The sequence below is a fragment of the Myxocyprinus asiaticus genome, chromosome 40, assembly GCF_019703515.2.
Source record: "Myxocyprinus asiaticus isolate MX2 ecotype Aquarium Trade chromosome 40, UBuf_Myxa_2, whole genome shotgun sequence".
Lineage (NCBI taxonomy): Eukaryota > Metazoa > Chordata > Actinopteri > Cypriniformes > Catostomidae > Myxocyprinus > Myxocyprinus asiaticus.
In genome coordinates, this window is record NC_059383.1 from 19,987,870 (window position 1) to 20,008,007 (window position 20,138).

Sequence of the window (20,138 nt, forward strand, 5' to 3'; positions counted from 1 at the left end):
CGGTGAATCGCACCTGCAAAATCCTAAAAATGTATTTCCAAGTTTAATTTATATTTTGAATAGACTACAATTTTGAACCCCACGATGTGGGTTTATGTTTTCTCTTTTAATCGTTTAATGTAATTTTGAGTATGACTATAGTTTAAGCAGGTGAACCTGTATGCTGGGTTGGAAATCTCAAAGATTAATAGTGGTGTTTTCCTTATTACATCACATGTTGTTCTGAACAAATGAAACTCGAAATGTAGGCTGTCATCCGCTGTCATCCGCGCAGCCTGACCGAAGCAAAGTGCGCACATTTACTCGCGCAATTAACCGAAAGTGAAGCGCTGCCGGCCCGTGATGCGCGAATGGCTTGCACGCACTGCACGAGTCTGTTGGGTGTACTGCAGTCTCGTCACATTTTAACTTTTTGTTTAGCCTCCCATTCAGCTCATGAAAACACGCTGTGTGATCATGAGGAAGGAATACATCAAGATGTAGATTGGAATGCATGTGTGGAATTTATATGAATAAAATAGTCTACTCTCTCGCCGTTGCTGGTATGCCAGTGATTACAGTTATTGTTATACAATATTATTGGTTATTGCATGGGTACCAAATGAGGTTCCATGTCACATTTTCAACCAGCCCTTTGAGGGCACACATAATACTGATGTAGCCTGGGCTAAAATTGAGTTTGACACCTCTGCTTTACATGGAGAGTGTTGGGCATCCACTCCCTTATTAAGAATAATCTGACACATTAACATTAGAATGAAGGTTTTGCATAAATTAATTAGCATTAATTATCTAATGGTTCTGTAATAAATCGTACATTTTGGGTGCAAACTTTTTCTGTGCACAAAAGTAAGAACACGTGCAGGGATGGCCAGTGGGTTTTGCGGGGCCCTAGGCAAGATAATGAAAATGGGCCCAACTGGTGTAAAAAAAAATTAAAAACATTAAAACTATACAACAACAATTACAAACATAACAAGTGGTTTTTTTCTTTTTTTAGAGAAAGCGTATAGTTGACAATTTATATGTCCATTCATTTTTTTATGTCAAATTGTATATGAATGTATGAGGGGAAATGTCTTGGTTACTGATGTAACCTCTGTTCCCTGATGGAGGGAACGAGACGTTGTGTCGATGTAGTGACACTAGGGGTTCGATCTTGAGAGCCCCAATCACCTTTGCTTAAAATAGAAAAGGCCAATGAGAATTGGCGAGTGGAATTTGCATGCCACTCTCCACCCCGGACATACGGGTATAAAAGGAGGTGGCATGCACCACTCATTCAGATTTATGCTGAGGAGCCGATAGGGAGTCCCGGCCATGTCAGCGGCCGGTTCAGCGCCGCGGCAGGAGGGACACAACATCTCGTTCCCTCCATCAGGGAACAGAGGTTACATCAGTAACCAAGACGTTCCCTGTCTGTCACTCACTCGACGTTGTGTCGATGTAGTGACACCAGGGATTCCTATAGGAAACGCCGCAGGTGCTGAACCGTGTCACGAGGTACGGAAGAGTGGACACAGGCAAGCTGCTGCATGCCTCGCAGAAAGCACTCAACCACGTCGTGACCTTCCAGTATGTTAGGTAAGGTGTCTCCCTAGTCCCGTTAAGGGGGGAGGAGGCACTTACCCATGGAGGCTACCGGCGGAGCCTTAACTGATTGCTGTTAAGCAATTTCCGCCAAGCACTTTCTAGAATAGCGCTGGGAAGTGCTCTTCCCTCTCCAGGAGGGAGGGCACTATGGAGACCACATCCTACTGGAGGAAGGTTAACATGTGGAGAATACCTCACATGGACTTACCAACGGGGAAGTTGATATATGGAATGATACCACCGGAGGAACCTATCTACAGAGAGGGTACGCAGCAACAGTGGCCGAGGCAGAGAAAGCTCTGACGAGGGGAAACACAGGGTTCACCTACAGGGAAACCGAACAATAGAAACTCATCATACGGGATTACCAAGGGGAATCACCACGTATAAGGCATTGAGCCCAAGCACACTGGGGTCTCCCGTCCAGTGTATCGTGGTGAGCTGCTATGGCAGTCATGTACACTTTCAGGGTAGAGGGAGACAGCTGTCTCATCAGCCCTTCATGAAAGAAAGACAGCACAGACCAGACGGCGCATCTCTGTGGATCTTCCCCACGGGAAGAACACCAGTTCGCGAAGAGACACCACTTCAAGGCATACAGCCGCCTCGTAGAGGGGGCTCTGGCCTGAGTGATCGTGTTTACCACTGCTAGCAGGAGACCTGCTAGGTCTTCCACGCCCCGTCCAGGAGCCATACGTGGAGATTCCAGAGGTCCGGCCGCGGGTGCTGGAGCGTGCCCTGCCCCTGAGTGAGATGGTCCTGCCTAAGGGGAATGCGCCAGGGAGGTGCTACTGCCAGGAGCATCAGATCCGAGAACGAAGTCTGGTTGGGCCAGTACGGCGCAACGAACAGGACTTGCTGCTCGTCCTCCCTGACTTTGCACACAGTCAGTGCAATGAGGCTCACAGGAGGAAATGCATACTTGCGTCAGACAGGGAATAGCAAAGGGGGCAGTGAGAGGACTCTTGGGAGGCAAACAGGTCTACCTGTGCCTCCCCAAATCGCTCCCAAATCCGCAGGACTACGTGGAGGTGGAGTCTCCACTCCCCGCGGAGCGTTACCTGCGTGAGAGCACATCCACCGCACGGTTGAGGATGCCTGGGAGGTGAGTGGCTTGCAGAGACTTCAATGTCTGCTGACTCTAAAGGAGGAGGTGGCGGGCGAGTTGCGACATGCGACAAGAGTTGTTTCACTGGTGCCGCTAACTTCTGCCTGAAGGTCTTCAGGCAGGTCAGCACTGACTGAGCACGTTCATCATAAGACGTGCCTTGAGAGTGACCAAGAAGTCCAACTCCATACCAAGAAAAGAGATACTCTGCACAGGGGAGAGCTTGCTCTTCTCCCAGTTGACCTGAAGCCAGAGTCGGTCGAGGTGCTGAAGCACAAGGTCCCTGTGTGCACACAATAGATCTCGCGATCATTGAGATAATTGAGAATACATATGCCCTTCTCCCTCAGCGGGGCCAGGGTAGCCTCTGCAACCTTGGTGAAGATGCAAGGGAACAGGGACAGACCGAAGGGGAGGGCTCGTCCCTCGAAGGCAAACCGAAGAAAGGGTCTGTGTCGAGGAAGGATCGATACGTGAAAGTACGCATCCTTCAGGTCAATGGTTGCGAACCAATCCTGATGTCATACTGATGCCAGGATGCGCTTCTGCAATAACATCCTGAACGGAAGCCTGTGTAAGGCTTTGTTCAAGGCACGCAGATCCAAGATAGGGCACAACCCTCCCCCTCTCTTGGGCACGATAAAATAAGGGCTGTAAAAGCCCTTGCGCAGCTCGGCTATGGGGACGGGCTCCCTTCGCCAGAAGGGTGGCAACCTCCACCCAGAGGACGGAGGCATCCTCGCCCCACACCATAGTGGAGAGGATGCCACTGAACCTGGGTGGGCGTCTGGTAAACTGGATCGCGTAGCCAAGGCGAATCGTCCTGATGAGCCACCGCGAGGGGCTGGAGAATGCTAACCAGGCCTCCAGCCTCCGCGACAGCGGTATAATACTCACCACGCGCTGACCCAGGGGCAACGGTGGGGCTTGAGAGATCAACTGGGCCAGACCGGTCAGGAGTAGTTGCCTCATCCCTGGGCTACCCGTGCCAGTACCGCCTCGAAGCCCATCTGGGGTTCTTGGGGGCCAGCTGACTGGCAGGTGGAGCCGACTTTCCGCGGGAGAATCTTCTTCTCTGAGGCCGGCGTACAGGTTCCGATGGTGTGGGAGCCGGGACCGGCCCTGCAGGGGAACGGCTCTGGTGAGGAGCAGACGGGGTGCGGGACTTCGTAGGCCTGAAGGCAGGATGTGCTTAATCACCTCGGTCTGCTTCCTCACCATCGAGAACTGACAAATCTCCCCTTTGGAGATGGGCGCATCGAGAAAGCAGACTTTCTCGCCGTCACGCATCTCCGCAAGCTTGAGCCACAGGTGCCACTCTTGGACCACAAGAGTGGACATCGTCCAGTCCAGGGCACGCAAGGCAAGATCGGTCGCAGTGCGGAGTTCCTGCATCAGCCCCAGGTCGGTCCTACCCTCATGCAGATCTTTCAGCGCCTTGGCCTGGTGGACCTGCAGGATGGCCATGGCTTGCAGGGTGGAAGCGGCCTGACCCGCAGCCTTGTAAGCCTTCGTCATTAAAGAGGAAGAGAATTTACAGGCCTTGGAAGGGAGCCTTGGTCAGTTGCGCCAGGTGGCTGCACCCTGTGGGTATAATGCACCGCTACGGCGCGCTGTACCTGGGGAAGCTCAACATCCCTTAGCCGCTCCGCCGTCGAGGGTAGTCAGAGTAGACGAGCCCGCGAAGCGTGTATGGGCAGAAAAAGGTGCCTTCCACAATTTCGTTAGCTCCTCATGCACTTCCGGGAAGAAAGGCACCGGGGCCCAGAAACCAATCATCCAGCCACGAACGCTCAGGGCAGGGTGGAGGTTTCCACTTTAGCCCAATGTTCGCAGCTGCCCGGGCAAGCACGGATGCCATCTCAGCATCCGCCTCATCCTGTGCTTTACCGCCCGTGGGCGGGAGCTCAGAAGATTCGTCCGCTTCCGATAGCAGAAGCCCACCCTCCTCTTCGCGAGCCGTGAATGACACATTAAATCCGCCCTGAGGCGGATAGAACGAGCGTGCTGGGGGATGGGTGGTCCGCGGGGGCTGAGCCGGCTGAAACGCTCCCATGTCCATAGCCAGATTGCCCGCAGTGCTTGCCGACCCGGCTGGCTGAGCATCAGCCCAGGACGGACCAGGTTGGGGAGCAGACACGGCGGCTCCTTGCTTCATGAAGAAGTTCTGATGGGCATGTTCTCGCAATGAGAACATGTCCCTTCCACGAAAGCTGCCTCGGCGTGCTGGCGCTCCAAGCACTCGAGACAGATTTCATGGCTGTCTGGAGGGGAGAGATAACGGCCACATCCAGTAGCACAAACGCGGAAGGACATCTTTAAAAAGACGCCAAGTGTTTGCGCGAGCTCTTTTGAATATACTCTTTTAGCACCTGTGGACTCGCCGAAGCACCCAGGGGAAACACAACACTCGACTGTGCGAGGGTGACCACTGATATGCACCGTAAAAATCCAGCAGGGTAAGCAAAGGATAATAGGGATGAACACACATACGTTCAGCTCCGAAGAAAAAAATCTGAATGAGTGGTGCACGCCATCTCCTTTTATACCCGTATCTCCAGGGCGGAGATTGGCATGCAAATTCCACTCGTCAATTCTCATTGGCCTTTTCTATTTTAAGCAAAGGTGATTGATTGGGGCTCTCAAGATCGAACCCCTAGTGTCACTACATTGACACAACGTCGAGTGAGTGACAGACAGGGAACTGTATATTTTAGGTGTTAGTATGACTGGTCACCATTAACTAAGGTTTCTATATAAAGAACTATGGCATTTTTGTAATGAAAAAACAGCAGTCTAGATACATTTAGAAACTTTTCTGCCACAACAACCATAGTTAATACAGTACAGTTAGTGTTACTACAGTAAATCCATGGCACATTTTTGTAAGCGTTGTGATATGTGAATTGAAAAGCCTTCTAATTTATGTTTTCTCCTGTTTTCTTTGTCAGTGCTGTTTATAATGTGGGGGCTGTTAGTTTCAAACTAGTTTCATCACCAAGACATAAGAGTTTTGCAACAGACAATTCTGTACCGCTGGTTTTGCAATCCCCGCTGTGCATCTCACTGGTTCACAAGCGCATTTAAAATAGTCTGTTCGGTTGAGGCCAGTCTGCAAATTACGGCACTTGCTCTGCGCTCCTGCTGCTTTAACCATGATTGAGCCCTGTTGATAATTGACCCGTGTAGCGCTGTTTCATTCCACTTTTGAAATGAGCAAAATGCACTCCAAAACATACTGATGACAGGGGAAGTCTCATTAATATTCACAAGGAAAGCGCTAACTGATTGTTCAGTGAAACGTTGCAATCCCCTGCCATTCAACGTTTCAGAAATGAGCTAGCGGGCCACTTGAAATGGAGCGAGTTTGACATGTGTTATGCAGTGACGTCACTTTGAGTGTGTGTGTGTGGGGTCTCTTTCGCAGTGTAGAAAGCGCAATTTTATTAATCACATAAATGTTGCTCATAAAGATAAATTATGACTACACACATAAAAGTCCATTCAAAAACATTAATATTAAGTTCACCAGATTTCCAAATGACTGAAAGAACACTCTCCAATTCTCTGCCTGTCCAGACCTAGGGAACAAAAATATAAAAATCAATTAATTTCCTGTATCTGTCTTCTTTTTATATCAACATGACATTTAAACTTTTAGGGAGAGAATATACTCTCAACAACCAACATTGTGCATCATTTAGAAAGGACTGAGATGGAAGTTACTTACATATCGAATAAAATTCAGAGCAAAACATTTACAGATGTTATATTTGGTACGTAACCAAACTTTATTTTAGATGTAAGGGTCAAATAAAGTGTCCGGTATGACTTTATTTAACTTTATAAATAAAAAGGGCCATTCGACCGGTGTAAAAAAAACATTTGTTCACAGACAAGGTAATTTGGTTACTTATAGTACTTCAAAACTCGTAAGTGCTTACTTCAGTACTAAACAGAATGGCCGTTATAACTAATGCTAGTATCTTTTTTGAGAATGTAAGCTTTATCGTTACAAATGTACTTGTCAAAAATTATATGCATATCTTAATTGCCAAATGATGAATGTTTGAAAGAATTATTATAAACTGCTAAAAGATGTTTTGTGCAATTTTTGGTGCTCACCTGGTTCAGTCGAAAAGAGATCAATTTGCTTCTGCTCCTCTCAAGGCTGAAATGACGAGGATTCGAGGGCAGGCTCAATGCTCACTGGTTGCCAGATGCATTCACATACAGTTCTAGTTTTTATGCGATTGTATGAGTAAATCCAATGCAGAGAAGGCATTTCCAGGGTTTCGTCTTTTTAATAATAGATCACTGAATAATACCACAAATTTCCCCTCTAAATTGTGTATGTGCAGGTTTGAGATTGAGCCAGTTCTCATGTAATTTAAAATTAAATTACTGGTGCAATGTGTAAAAACATAAAATAATATGAAAATAAACTTAAATAATTTAAATGTGGCCTGCACATAGATATTCAACATGTTCCCCATTCATCTTGACAAAACATGACAAGCTTTATGCATTGACAAGCACAGTTCCTTTCTCCCAAATGTAATTTAAACCATAATGTCTCTTGTTAAACACAGTAAAGCTCAAACATCCACAAAGTTACCTTTCTGACAACATGTTTTCTTAGTTTCAGTCTATCTTGAGCACTCTTTAAGTAGTTGTAGAATTGTTGGACAATACGGTGATAAGGTACTAGTGCTCTCAGCAATGCACCTTGGCATGAATACATTTTGAAAATTACTGTGTTACTGTTTTACTGTTCATTTTGGTACTGTTTTAGGGCTGCACCTAACGATAATTGTTTTATCGATTAATCTAACGACTAATTTGCCGATTATTCGAAAGATTTTTTTATAATTATTACTTGATTGATATAACAATTAATTAACCCAAAATAAATATAAAAAATTTGTCTCATTAATATTTCAATATTTTATTAAATCATCTCCTCTTAAACAAACAAATGTACAAGAAACAAAGTGTGCACTGCAGGGCATTATTCTGCAACAAAAAACAGTGTTTCTATGAATGCAAACTTTAATACAGTGAAAAAGACACTCTATTAGCATAACATAAATATATATATAAATAAATAACAATTTCCAACATTCTTTTGAATGTCCATGTACTAAAATAAAATATTTGATGCCATGAGTGTACCTTCATTTACTATTACTATTATTTTAAATGGCCATGGAAAATGAAGCAATGTGATAATTTTACCTGGTCGCAAAAAGTATTCCATTAATTTACCTGATCAACTTTCACCTTTTGCTGACCCTTTATGCTTCGCAGAGAAAATGTGTGCTTCTAAATCACTTGCACCTTTATTAGCAACTGACACATAAGTGCCAGCTTTACATGTCATACATTCTGCTTCCCACGGATCTCGACCTGGACGAAAGCATGGGAATTTTTTTGCAAATCTTCTGTAAATTTGCACTTTTGTTTGGGCATTGTTTCCACTCTGCTGTCATTTGCTGCTGCTGTCAAGCAACTGTTTGATGCCAAACACAACAGACTTTTGCGTGTTCGCGGAGAGATTGACAGGCAGGAATTTGGCCTATAGTTGCTGCAAGCCTCTTATAATCGACCAATTGGTGTGCGAGAAGGCGGGACTTACAAAGAGGGGTTAAAGCAATGCAAATATGCGCAAACACAATGAAGTATTAGACCAGATGCACATCATAATGCAACTAAAGCCGAATCCCGGACATTTTTGCAAATTTAGCAAATTGCAAAATTGCAAATTGCAAATCCCGGCCGGACGCTTTTTTAAGGTCCGAAAAAGAGGACATGTCCGGGAAAAAGAGGACGTATGGTCACCCTGCGTTAGCAGCGGTGCAGAAATTACTTTTAACATTGGGGCAATGAGGAAACATTCAGAAAATCAATTTAAAGTGACTACTACTAACAGAAACATGTGTTGTAATACTAATATGTCATGCTTGGGTGGGGACAAAAAGTAAACAGGACTTACGGTGCTGCCTTGCTGCCGTCTTGACTAAGCGCTCTGGGAGCTTTCGCTTCAAGTGTTCGTTCATGACGGTTGTACGGCTGTGATAAGCCATTTTCAATTTGCTTAGCTTACACAGCACCACATTGTTGGGTCTCTGGCTAAAATACTCCCAAGCTTTAGATGACCGCAGTTCAAAAAAATGAGTTTTTTTTAGCTGCAGCTTGTTCTTCAGGGAATCCGTACTTAAACTGGGCGCTGCCATTTTAATTACTCCATTGCGACACGCCGACACATGTTATGCAAATCGACGTATTTCTGTAATCGATGACGTCGAATCGTCCCAGCCCTATACTGTTTGCTTCTTTTTTATGCTGTTGTTGTTTTATTTGTCATTTTTAGTTACTTGTGTTATATGGTGATTATTGAGAACTCATCTTTTCCTCAATGTTATTTTTGGTTGTCACTGTCCATTGTGGTTTGTATGTTGAATGATGAGGTCCATGTGTGTCTTTCGGTCCTGACTGTGTCCTGACTGGGCTTTTGAGACCCGAGCATGACTGCTGTGTACATTTTCCATTTCCCTTTTTGATTTGTTACTAGTAGCACTTAATAAAAAAAATGTATGTCCACATATGTGTACAACGGGACTAAGTTGTGAAATTGTAAATAATATCAAGCTATAGAAAGTCAGATTTTTCATTAAAATGTTTCCATGAGTGTTGGTTATTCATGTTTTTGGGACGTTACAGATACTGATTTTCAATAAAGCTGAATAAATAATTCGGATTCAAATGGCCAGCATCATCCAATAACTGGCAACCATGTTAAAATAAAATGTAGCCTTATATAATTCTGAATCTATGTACTGATTACCATTGTCCAATGTCTGCCAAACATGTGGTCCAAACATCATCTGCAGCCTGAAACTGAATTTTTGGTCAAATTTTAGGAGTGAATGCACTTAGCTGCATTGAAAGCTATAGGATGCTCCCTTGCTCCCTATTTATGGTTGCACTGATCTCACAACAGTTCAAAATGCACCTTATTTGCATCCTAACTCCATATAAAGCCTCTGAAAGCAACATTTTTCAGCTTTTGGATGAACTCATTGATTCTCAAAGTGGAAATGGACAGTAAATACCTCTATATATTGGAATGCATTTACTAATGTTAATGAATAGAACCATATTGTACAGTGATTACAAAATAAAATATATATATATATTTTTATTAAAATGAAGATAAATGACCCATAGATGTGTGTGATGAGGAGGAGGGCGGGGCTGGGCCAGGCCATGACTACGTATGCCCGGCCCCCAATTGGGCTAATCAGCCGAGGAGAGGGATAAATACAGCAGAACGTGGCAGTTCGGGAGAGAGAGAGCCACATGCAGCTGCCATGTGTGCGTCTGTGTTCTGTGTGTCTTTTTGTATAATTTCTTATTAAATATTATTTTGACTCTTCAGCCGGTTCCTGCCTCCTCCTTTCCCATTCTAACCTTGTTACATTGGTGCCGAAGCCCGGGAAGGAGAAGGGATGCGCTGTCGTGGAGTCCTCGCCACTGCCATCCACCCAAAGGAGCAGCCGCGGCCATCCGCCGGGGGACAGAAGAGTTGCTGCTGACCACCTGGACGTGGAGGAACACCTGCCATCCGCCAGGGGAGGAGGGGCTCGCTGCCGTCTGCCTGGAGCAGTGGAGCCGCTGCCAGGGGCGAAGGAGTTCCCTACCGGCCGCCAAAACGCGGAGGTGCATTCCATCCTCCAGGGGTCGGAGGACTGGTTCCGGTCTGCCCCGGGAGGAGTGGCTGTCGTCCGCCAGAGGGTGGTGGAGTGATCAAGGACCAGGGGACGGCGTGTCTGGGAAACCGGCGAGCAAGTTTTTTTCTCTCTCTCTCTCTCTCTCTCTCTCTCTCTCACTGTCGCTCTGCCTTGCCCTTTCCCTCTCCTCTTTTTTGTTTTGTTTTGTTTTTCCCTCCCCTTGTCCCCCTCCCCAGCCCTAGAGAGGTGGGGAAAAGCCTGCTGGCAGGCGCAGCCAAAGTAAGACCCAATGTACCTACAAATAAAAAAATGGTTTATGAACAATATATATATATATATATATATATATATATTGGGAAAAATCATAAAAAGTTATATGAAACATTATTGATGATTTGTTGTTTTAGTCCTTGTCGACAACAACCAGTTCCAAATGTTTGTGTGGGAGCGATTCATATCAGCACTGGCATCTATAATCCCTACAGTGTTTACAGTCAATATTAAACCCGAGAAAAGGTGACAAAAAATAAGCCCCTTTTTTCTCTGACAACTGATCAATCTTGCTACATTTGATCTGCGAGCACAGCCAGAGGCCAGACTAAGAAAATCAAGCCCCTTTTCCTTCAGCAGTGGTCTAGACTGCTTTAGTTTACTCTGTGTAGAGCTCCAGCTCAAAAGAAATAGGCTGGAAGCAAAGACGTCATGCTGGGTCATCTGCTACTCCTGTCTATAACTTCTGATTTATGGTCAGTTTCAAAAGGCTTTCAGATATTTCATTCTTTGCTTTAAATGGTTAATGGTGCATTGTAAATAAAGTCTACTGTCCTGCATCCTTGGTAGTAATTACAGTCACTCATTATTAGCAAATAATTAACAAGCTGGGTCGAACTCCCCCCACCCACACTGTAATTAAAAGTCTCTATTACACCTCAGAGCCCACAGGGGCAGAGTAGTCTTTCTCTTCTCTCTTTTGCCTTGACCTCAGCTGGGTCTCAAGGCCAAGGAAACCTTCTAATCCCTCGGATTAGAAATCAATTCATCTGGATAATACACGGACCCGACTACTCTTGGGGTCAAATACTCCAAGTAGGCAGTCAGCCTGTGAGACGTACATACTGTAATCCATTAAATCCTATTAAAATCTTTAGAATAAATAAACATGATGCATTACATCATGTAAATTACAAACTCAAATACTGAAAATAATCCTAACTGACTGAAGTACAACAACTATAGGGGCAGATTAAAGTTACAGATACAATTGAATGCACTCAGGGGCAAATTAACTTAACAGTTGGTCCACTTTTGTGCAAAGTGTTTCAGCATAAAAACATGTGTCCTTTTCACTAACCACCTGCAATCAGGTTTAACCAGGCGCAAAATGCACTGACATGGTGCTGCACTGAGAGTATTTAAATTAAGTCAAAGTCATTCTTTTCAGTGAAAACACAATTAAATGTAAATTAAACTTTTTAAAGATTAGGGGTGGGTGATATACTAGTTGAATCGATATACTGATAGAAATGTGTCAACCAGTAGGAATGTTCAATTATCGTTTCTAAATGCCGCTGTATGGTGGGGAATGTGCATTCCAATTACAGACTGTGCTACAAATAATCATCATTTTATAATCATTATATTATTTTTATACATCATTAGGAAAACTTAAAAATAAGTTGTATTTGTTAACATAAGTTAATGTATTAGGTATCATGAACATCTCACAGGATTTATTAGTGTCTGTTATTTTTAATTTATATAAAAAAAAAATAATTGTTAGGGGCCAAGCACCTAGCACCAGTTTTCTTATTGTTCTTCCTCTCTTGTAGTCTATGGCAGCCCATAAAACCATATATAGGAAAGTTAACAAATTTGGCACACTGACAGAGGACACTCTCAAATGTAACTGATACATATTTGGGGTCTCTAACTCAAACCCCCTAGCACCACCGCCTGTTCAGATTTGCACTCATGTTTATGCTCATAATTTTTGAATCGTAAGGCCTAGAATCAAAATTGTTTCCTCTGATTCCTTGGCCTGCATACCATGGTTTCAACTAGATTTTCTGCCATTTTTAATTTGCCGAAAAACATACTTTTTCGAACTCCTCCTAAGCCGTATGTCCGATTTGCACCACATTTTGTACGTATCATCTAGAGACACTCATGACAAAAAGTTATGGAATTCATGATGATAGACCCAACCGTTCTTGTATATCGCATAAATGAATTTGACAGCGAGTACGCTAAAATGGAGGTGAGGCTTTTTCTTTGCAACACTTTTGCATATTGCCACAAAACTTGGTATATGTCATCACAAGGATGACCTAAGAGTACCTTCACAGTTTCAGTGCAGCACCACCTAGTGGTCATTACATATTAAAAACAGCTTTTTTATAACCTCTGAATAGTTTGGCCTAAAATCATGCAGACAGGTCTCTTTAGATTCCCTGGGGCATAACCAGTCGAATGATATCCAATTTTTCTATGTTGGCCATTTTCAATTTGTTGTAAAATGCTGTATTTTACAACTGCATTGGTGTACTGTTACGAAACTTGATATGCATCATCGGCACCATGCCAAGTTTGGGGCAGTGCCACTTTGTGGTCAAACGTTATAACAAAATGTGTAAAAATGCTTATAAATTTTGAATAATTTGGCCTGTTGTCCTCTGACTGCTCTCTTTAGATCCCTTGGGTCATGCCAAGTAGGATGATACCCAATTTGCCATGGTCGGCCATACTACCTGTCCGCCATTTTGAATTTAATTGAAAACCTACTTTTTCGTACTCCTCCTAAGCCTTACCAACATCTGTTCTGTTGCCAACATGGAGAGAGAAATTGCACTGAGTAAATAACCTCAGGAATTATTAAATATGTGAAAAAAAAAAAGAATTTCACTGTATATGTGCAAATGTATAATGTGTGATAAATAAATAAATAAAATACAATTAATTAATTAATTAATTAATAAAATAACACCTTTGTCGAGGCCTGGGTAGCTCAATGAGTAAAGACACTGACTACCACCCCTGGAGTCGCGAGTTTGAATCCAGGGCGTGCTGAGTGACTCCAGCCAGGTATCCTAAGCAACCAAATTGGCCCGGTTGCTAGGGAGAGTAGAGTCACATGGGGTAACCTCCTCATGTTCGCTATAATGTGGTTCGCTCTCAGTGGGGTGTGTGGTGTCTCAGACGCGGAGGCAACTGAGATTTGTCTTCCGCCACCCGGATTGAGGCAAGTCAATACACCACCACAAGGACTTAGAGTGCATTGGGAATCGGGTATTCCAAATTGGGTGAAAAAGGGGAGAAAACAATTAATAACACCTTTGTCAAGTGTGTATATATATCTTGTATATATACACAGTAAATATATATTATATATCTATTATATAATCACCAAAAATTATTTCTAGTATCCTAAACAAATATGTGATGGAGGGGTTTATTTCAGAATCAAAGCATGCTCAACTAAAAAAAGAGAAGACATAAATTATACGTTTGACAGAAGTCTTTGGCTGCTGCACTGGATCACGTTGTTGTTCCACTGTCACTGTTGTACCAGTTCATAATTTTAGGTTGCGATAACGTCTGTAACAAAAGCACAAAAAATCAAAATATAATGCCTCGCATTTGGTTATTATGTGAAGACTCATTGGCCAACTCAATAAAAGAATGCTCAGAAAGCGTATCTCTGCGCTCTTCCTTCAGGTTACCGTAATTATTTTAATAACTGTGCACTACTGTTTTTGTTGTGGCTGGCTGAACCATGCATTTTCAAAAGGCAGTTGGCTTGACTGAAGATGCCATAACTAGCGTGTTTTTAATAGTGTGTTAAGATGAAAATTGTTTTGAAGACCCTATGTTCTGTTCCATTCAGCTGCACTCTGTCTAGCAGTTTGAGAAGAAGAACTCAGCTGGTGTGTGCGTGCTTCTCCAGAGGGTTGAGCACTGTCTCTTCCCTGGACAGAAAATCACGGTGCGCTGTGTTGGAGCTTGTTGCTGTGATGATCAGGCCGCAAAATACTGCCAAAAACCATGACATTATCAATCGCAAAATAAAAAAAATAAAGCACCTCATTGACACAGTTGTGTATAGTAATGACTGAATTTCGTATTTAGTGAAAAGTCACATCTAGGGATGTTAATTTTCAGACATTTTAATAATTGATTGTTGTGGAAATTAACAATCAATTAATCGATTAATCGTTTACGTTAATACCGCAAAATGCACGTGGACGACTTCAAATAATATGCGCATGTAAGCTACTGTTTAAATATTAAATTTAATATAATTAAATATAATTTAAATTATTACACTTAAGAATGTCAAGTATTGGCATTTTCCTCTTTTTTAAATTGTTTTATTTTATCCCCTTTTCTCCCCAATTTTTGGAATGCCCAATTCCCACTACTTACTAGGTCATCGTGGTGGCACGGTTACTCACCTCAATCCAGGTGGTGGTGAATAAGTCTCAGTTGCCTCCGCTTCTGAGAGTCAGTCCGTGAATCTTATCACGTGGCTCGCTGTGCATGACACTGCGGAGACTCACAGCATGTGGAGGCTCATGCTACTCTCCGCGATCCACGCATAACTTACCACGCGCCCCATTGAGAGCGAGAACCACTTGATCATGACCATGAGGAGGTTACCCCATGTGACTCTAACCTCCCTAGCAACAGGGCCAATTTTGTTGTTTAGGAGACCTGGCTGGAGTCACTCAGCACACCCTGGATTCGAACTTGCGACTCCAGGGGTGGTAGTCAGCGTCAGTACTCGCTGAGCTACCCAGGCCCCCTGGCATTTTCCTCTTAAAACATGCTTAGTTCAGTGTATTTTAATACATTTAGGCTATGTTTAGTACAAATTTGTAAATTGTTTAATTACTGCTTATGAATTGCTGTTAACGATAACTTGTATATGAAATACATATTTGAGTACTTTAAAACATTACGTTGTGGATCGTGGGATATTTCGGACTTTCTGACTTATTTTTATTTTATTTTAAATTAAGTCAAATCATAACATGCTGCGTAAACAGTACATAACATCCAGCTTCTCTGGTTATGGTGAGATGTTAGCTGAATTTGCCTTCATGCTTTCCTGGCGAACACTGACGTACAATAATTGTAGGTTGTAATGAAACAAGGAGACCAGCGGATCAACAAAGCTTGTTGTCATGCTGTACTTTCACATACTATCACTGTGTATGCATTCACATACTATCACGGTGTATGCAGAAAACATTGTGTTCATTTATAGAGAAATGCCTCAACACTGATTGCACTGAGCCTGCATCATCTTTACATGAGAGGAACTGAAGGATGAGCATCTGTGTAGTTCTTCCTCTTTGCTGCAGACAAGACATTATATGCATCATGCAAGAGACAGTGCACCCTCTAGTGACGGATGACTGTATAGACAGACTTATCACCATCTGCTGGCATGATTACTGAATGCATTTGTTCTGTAAGTAATTAATCGATGATCAATAACCTTAATAGTTTAACTTCGTAATGATGATTAATTGATTATCAATTAATCATTAACATCAATAGTCAAGTCACGCATGATCAAAATCGATCAATATGATTTTCATGATCAATCATTGCTGTCACTTCTGAGTACTGGAGACCTCGTGCCCATACATTAAGCATTTAAAAGTATCCCCCTTTATATTCCCCCATTATATTTCCTCATTATATTCAAAAACACATAAAAACTTTTTTTTTTTTACATTTACTCTCCCTAGCGAGTCCCTTGCACAGCATGCTGGGAATTAGAAATCTCCTGCTGAGTTTTAGTTAGCAACACAAAAAATATTAATGTTGTCCCAAAACAAATGGAATAAAGTAAATTAACTCAATTAAATTAGGTTTACTTGGTTACATTCAATTTTGAGCAATATTAAAAAGGAAAGATGTTTATGTACATTTTCTGCTTATCATAGCAGCAATAATTTGTCAAATGATGATTAAATGATGGACAGGAGTGTTATAAATGGGCATAAATCCAGATGTGCAGTGTAGACGAGTGTGCTTGTGGCATTTTAAAGAGCTGATTCTGATGGATCACTGCAGTGGAATGATGAAGCACGGTGCCAGTAAAGTATCCTTTAGTCCAGGGATTCTCACTTTTTTGAAGCAAGGACCTCTTTCATAAACCCAAATTAATTGCAGACACCCGATCCCACATACCATCATGACTAATATGATATTATCTACTAAAAGTATAAAATGATCTCAGTGATTAGTTCAAATAAGTTTTAAAACATATGAAGCTTGCAGAACGGCCAAGCACTGCTGTCCTGTTGTATGAGGCTTCTGTGTGCAAAGTGTTTCAATTACATTACATTTGGTTTTATGTTTGGAAATGTTTTATTCCATTGTGTTTTAATAAGATTGTAAGATTGTGTTATTGTGTTTGATGTACACTTAATGTACAGCGATTTGTTCTACACTTAAGTTTTTAAAGTGTTTTATAAATAAACTTGACTTTGTACAGTAATTTACAAGTAAGGAATACAGCACAAGTGATTCATATCAAAGAAAGCAAGAACAAACACCATAAAATGAAGTTAGGGAGACAGTGAGTCACTCATTTCTGGTTTTAGCGCCATCCACAGGGCGAAGAAACATCACAGAGAACACTACAAAGCTCAAATAGTACTAATGTTTTTGTAAATATTATAATTTCTCCCTAGTCGAAGCATGAGGAAAGTACCATTTTCTTCTGAAAAAATAAAATAAACAGTTGCGTATTGATTCATTCATTTTGATTTGTTACTATAATATCATAGTATTTTTCATAATTAAACAACAATAATGATACAATAACACAATTTAATCATTAATCATTGTGTCAAATTGTTGTGTAATTTTAACTGTCATGGTTTGCTTTTCTACAAATAAAAGATAAAAAAGGAAAATAAAAAGTTCTCATATTCCTACATCATAAAGTCTCTCTTCTATTCGGCAGCGAGTGATTTAGTGATTTCGTTATTTATATTCACATACATGACAGTTATACCGAAGAGGAAAATTATATATACTGCATAAATACAATGAAATGAACTAATATTGTCCACTATTAGACAGATCATATGGTTAAAGTCAGGGTAACTGTGTTAATATCTTCATTAATAACTGAAATATCTTTGCATTTGACCTAAAGCTGGATCGTCAGTCATCATTTTATACTAACTTATAATATGACAGTAGCATACTTTATCTTGCAAGATTAAACAAAATAATTATAAGTTGGCTATATACAGTCAGAAATGGGTACCTTTCTAATCCAGTGCTGGTCAGCTGTGGCTTGTGAATATTCACGCTCATTGTGGTCGATATAACTTGAAATACACGTTGTTAAACCCCTTCTCTTTTTTACCGGATGAAGCAATAGTTCTGTGTCTTAATGTATAATGGAAACTGTCCACTGTCATCTGCAGAAACTCCTGTAAAAAACACGTGTAAAAAGTAATACCCCCCAATTCACCTAGAAGCGAGATTCATTCACCAATCAGAGAAGTCGCTATTTGCATTCCAGAATCTACAACTTTCTTATATAGGCTTGTGAGGAGAAGGAGGGCATGGCCGGGCCGTGATGGTGCACGGCCGGCGGTGAATCAGCTGATCAGTGGGACAGCGAGATAAAGGGGAGCCGGAGGCGCCAGTTAGAGAGAGAGACAGACGTACGCAGCCGCGCTGCATGTGTATCTGTGTTCGTTTATGTTTTATGTTGTTCAATGATATCATTAAAGTTTATGTTGATTGTGCAGCTGGTTCCCGGCTCCTCCTTGCCCACCTTTACCTGTTACAGTGGTGCTGAAACCCGGGAGGGAGGAGGGATGCACTGTCGCGGAGTCCTCGCCACTGCCATCTGCCAGGGGAGCAGTTGAGGCCATCTGCCTGGGGACGGAGGGGTCGCTGCCAGCCATCGAGAGCCGGAGGAACTGCTGCCATCCACCGAAGAAGGGGAGGAGCGGTTCCGTCCACCAGGGGCCGGAGGACTCTGCCGGGGGAGGAGCGAGCTGGTGTCTGCCAGAGGGCGGTGGAACGGTTAAGGACCAGGTGACAGCAAGTTCTTCTCTCTCTCTCTGCTCGCCCTTTCCTTCTCCCCACGCCTCCCCTCATCTCTCCCCCAGGTTCACAGGAGGCGGGGTGGACCACCGGCTGGCAGAACGGCCGGAAGAGCAGTGTCTCCCCTCTAAAGATGTGGGGGGGGGGTGGTGTAGTTAGTCAGATCGGTGGTGCCCCGGCCTGAATCGGGCGGGGGTGGAGTGTGACAAGGAGGAGAGCGTGGCCGGGCCGTGATGGTGCACGTCTGGCGCGGAATCAGCTGATAAGCGGGAGAGCCAGATAAAGGGGAACCAGAGGTGCCAGTTCAAGAGAGAGAGACGCACACGGCCGTGCTGCATGTGTGTCTGTGTTCATTTATGTTTTATTTTTATGTTGACTGTTCAGCCGGTTCCAGCCTCCTCCCTGCCATCCTTATACTGTTACAAGGCTGTTTGAATAAATTGTTCTAAACTTCTGTTATGTTGTATTTTATACTAGTCAATAGCTTAAGACTGAGTAATTTTGTTATTGCTTTTTTTATTACTTATTTGATTATTTTAGGAATTTTCCATGGACCCCCTGGCTATTTGAAAAGGACCCTGGGGGTCCATAGACCCGAGTTTGAGAAACCATCCTCCACAACTGAGCACTCAGAGCCTGGAACATGATCTCAACCTTGTTGCTTTCTACATGCTGCGCCTAAATATATACAAATATATTTTTACATATTTTGCTCTTGTCTTAAAAATAAATACATTTTCAGTAAAACTGTCATATTAAATAGATAATCTGTTGTACTCTAGTAAGCCGTGGAGCATTTTGATGAAGACATACAGTACTTCCTTGTATAAGTTTTGTGAACCAATCATTACAAAATCATGCAATTAGGGAACCCTGCTTATCTCACATAGGCCTGTAATCACTTAAAGTAATTAAGACTGACAAGTCAGTTAGGGAATCAAGGAATCAAGCTGCCTTCTGTTATTGCTGCAGACAGGGAATGTGCTCTGTCGAAATTTGTTAGATAAATATGTCTGACTGAAGTGCTTTAGCATATCAAGCAGCGCTATGATAGGCTACTTTTATAAAAAATGAAAATAATTGTGGCTTTAAAGCTTTGCCTGACTACACTGTAATTCGGCATACATGCTGATAAAAGAATGTGAAGTGCATAATAGATAATGACAGTTATCAGCCACTACAATGAGTCAAACATTTCAAACGGGCACGTTATTTCCATTTCAACTAAATACACATCATAAATCCAAAGGAAATAAAAAAATGTTAAAAAAAAGAACGAAAATGGAGCAAAAAAATGTCACTATAAAAAAATACCCAAATAATTTTTCGGTACAAAATTTCTGATATACACATTCAGTCGGCAATTGGCCTTCAAACCTATTAATGTTCTCTTAAAGACACAGCCAAACAGCTAGAATGACAGCAGAGCTCTGGCTCTGTGCATTCTGGGCACGGTTTGTGACCGCACAACATCAAGACCAAAACAAACATGAGAGGGAGAGCATAAGAGTGTTACCTGCTGCAGGAGTGGCCATCAGAGGAGCTGCTCCTGGGGCTGGGCCAGTGGACAGGACAGGGGTGAGGAGACGCACATGGAGAACACACAGATAGCAGAGAAT

The 20,138-nt window shown here is 42.6% G+C and overlaps 1 protein-coding gene across 3 annotated transcripts in view; it reads right to left on the reverse strand.

The window, feature by feature from the left end:
- LOC127431253 (neurexin-2-like) overlaps nucleotides 1-20,138 on the reverse strand; it is a 599,363-nt gene that overhangs the window by 416,693 nt on the left and 162,532 nt on the right. Inside the window, exon 5 of one of the 3 annotated variants that reach the window (XM_051681610.1) lies at nucleotides 20,036-20,074. The exons of the other annotated variants lie outside the window; for them this stretch is intronic. Coding sequence (XP_051537570.1) covers nucleotides 20,036-20,074 — 39 coding nt within the window. The remainder of the gene's footprint in view (nucleotides 1-20,035; nucleotides 20,075-20,138) is intronic. 3 annotated transcript variants of the gene reach the window in all.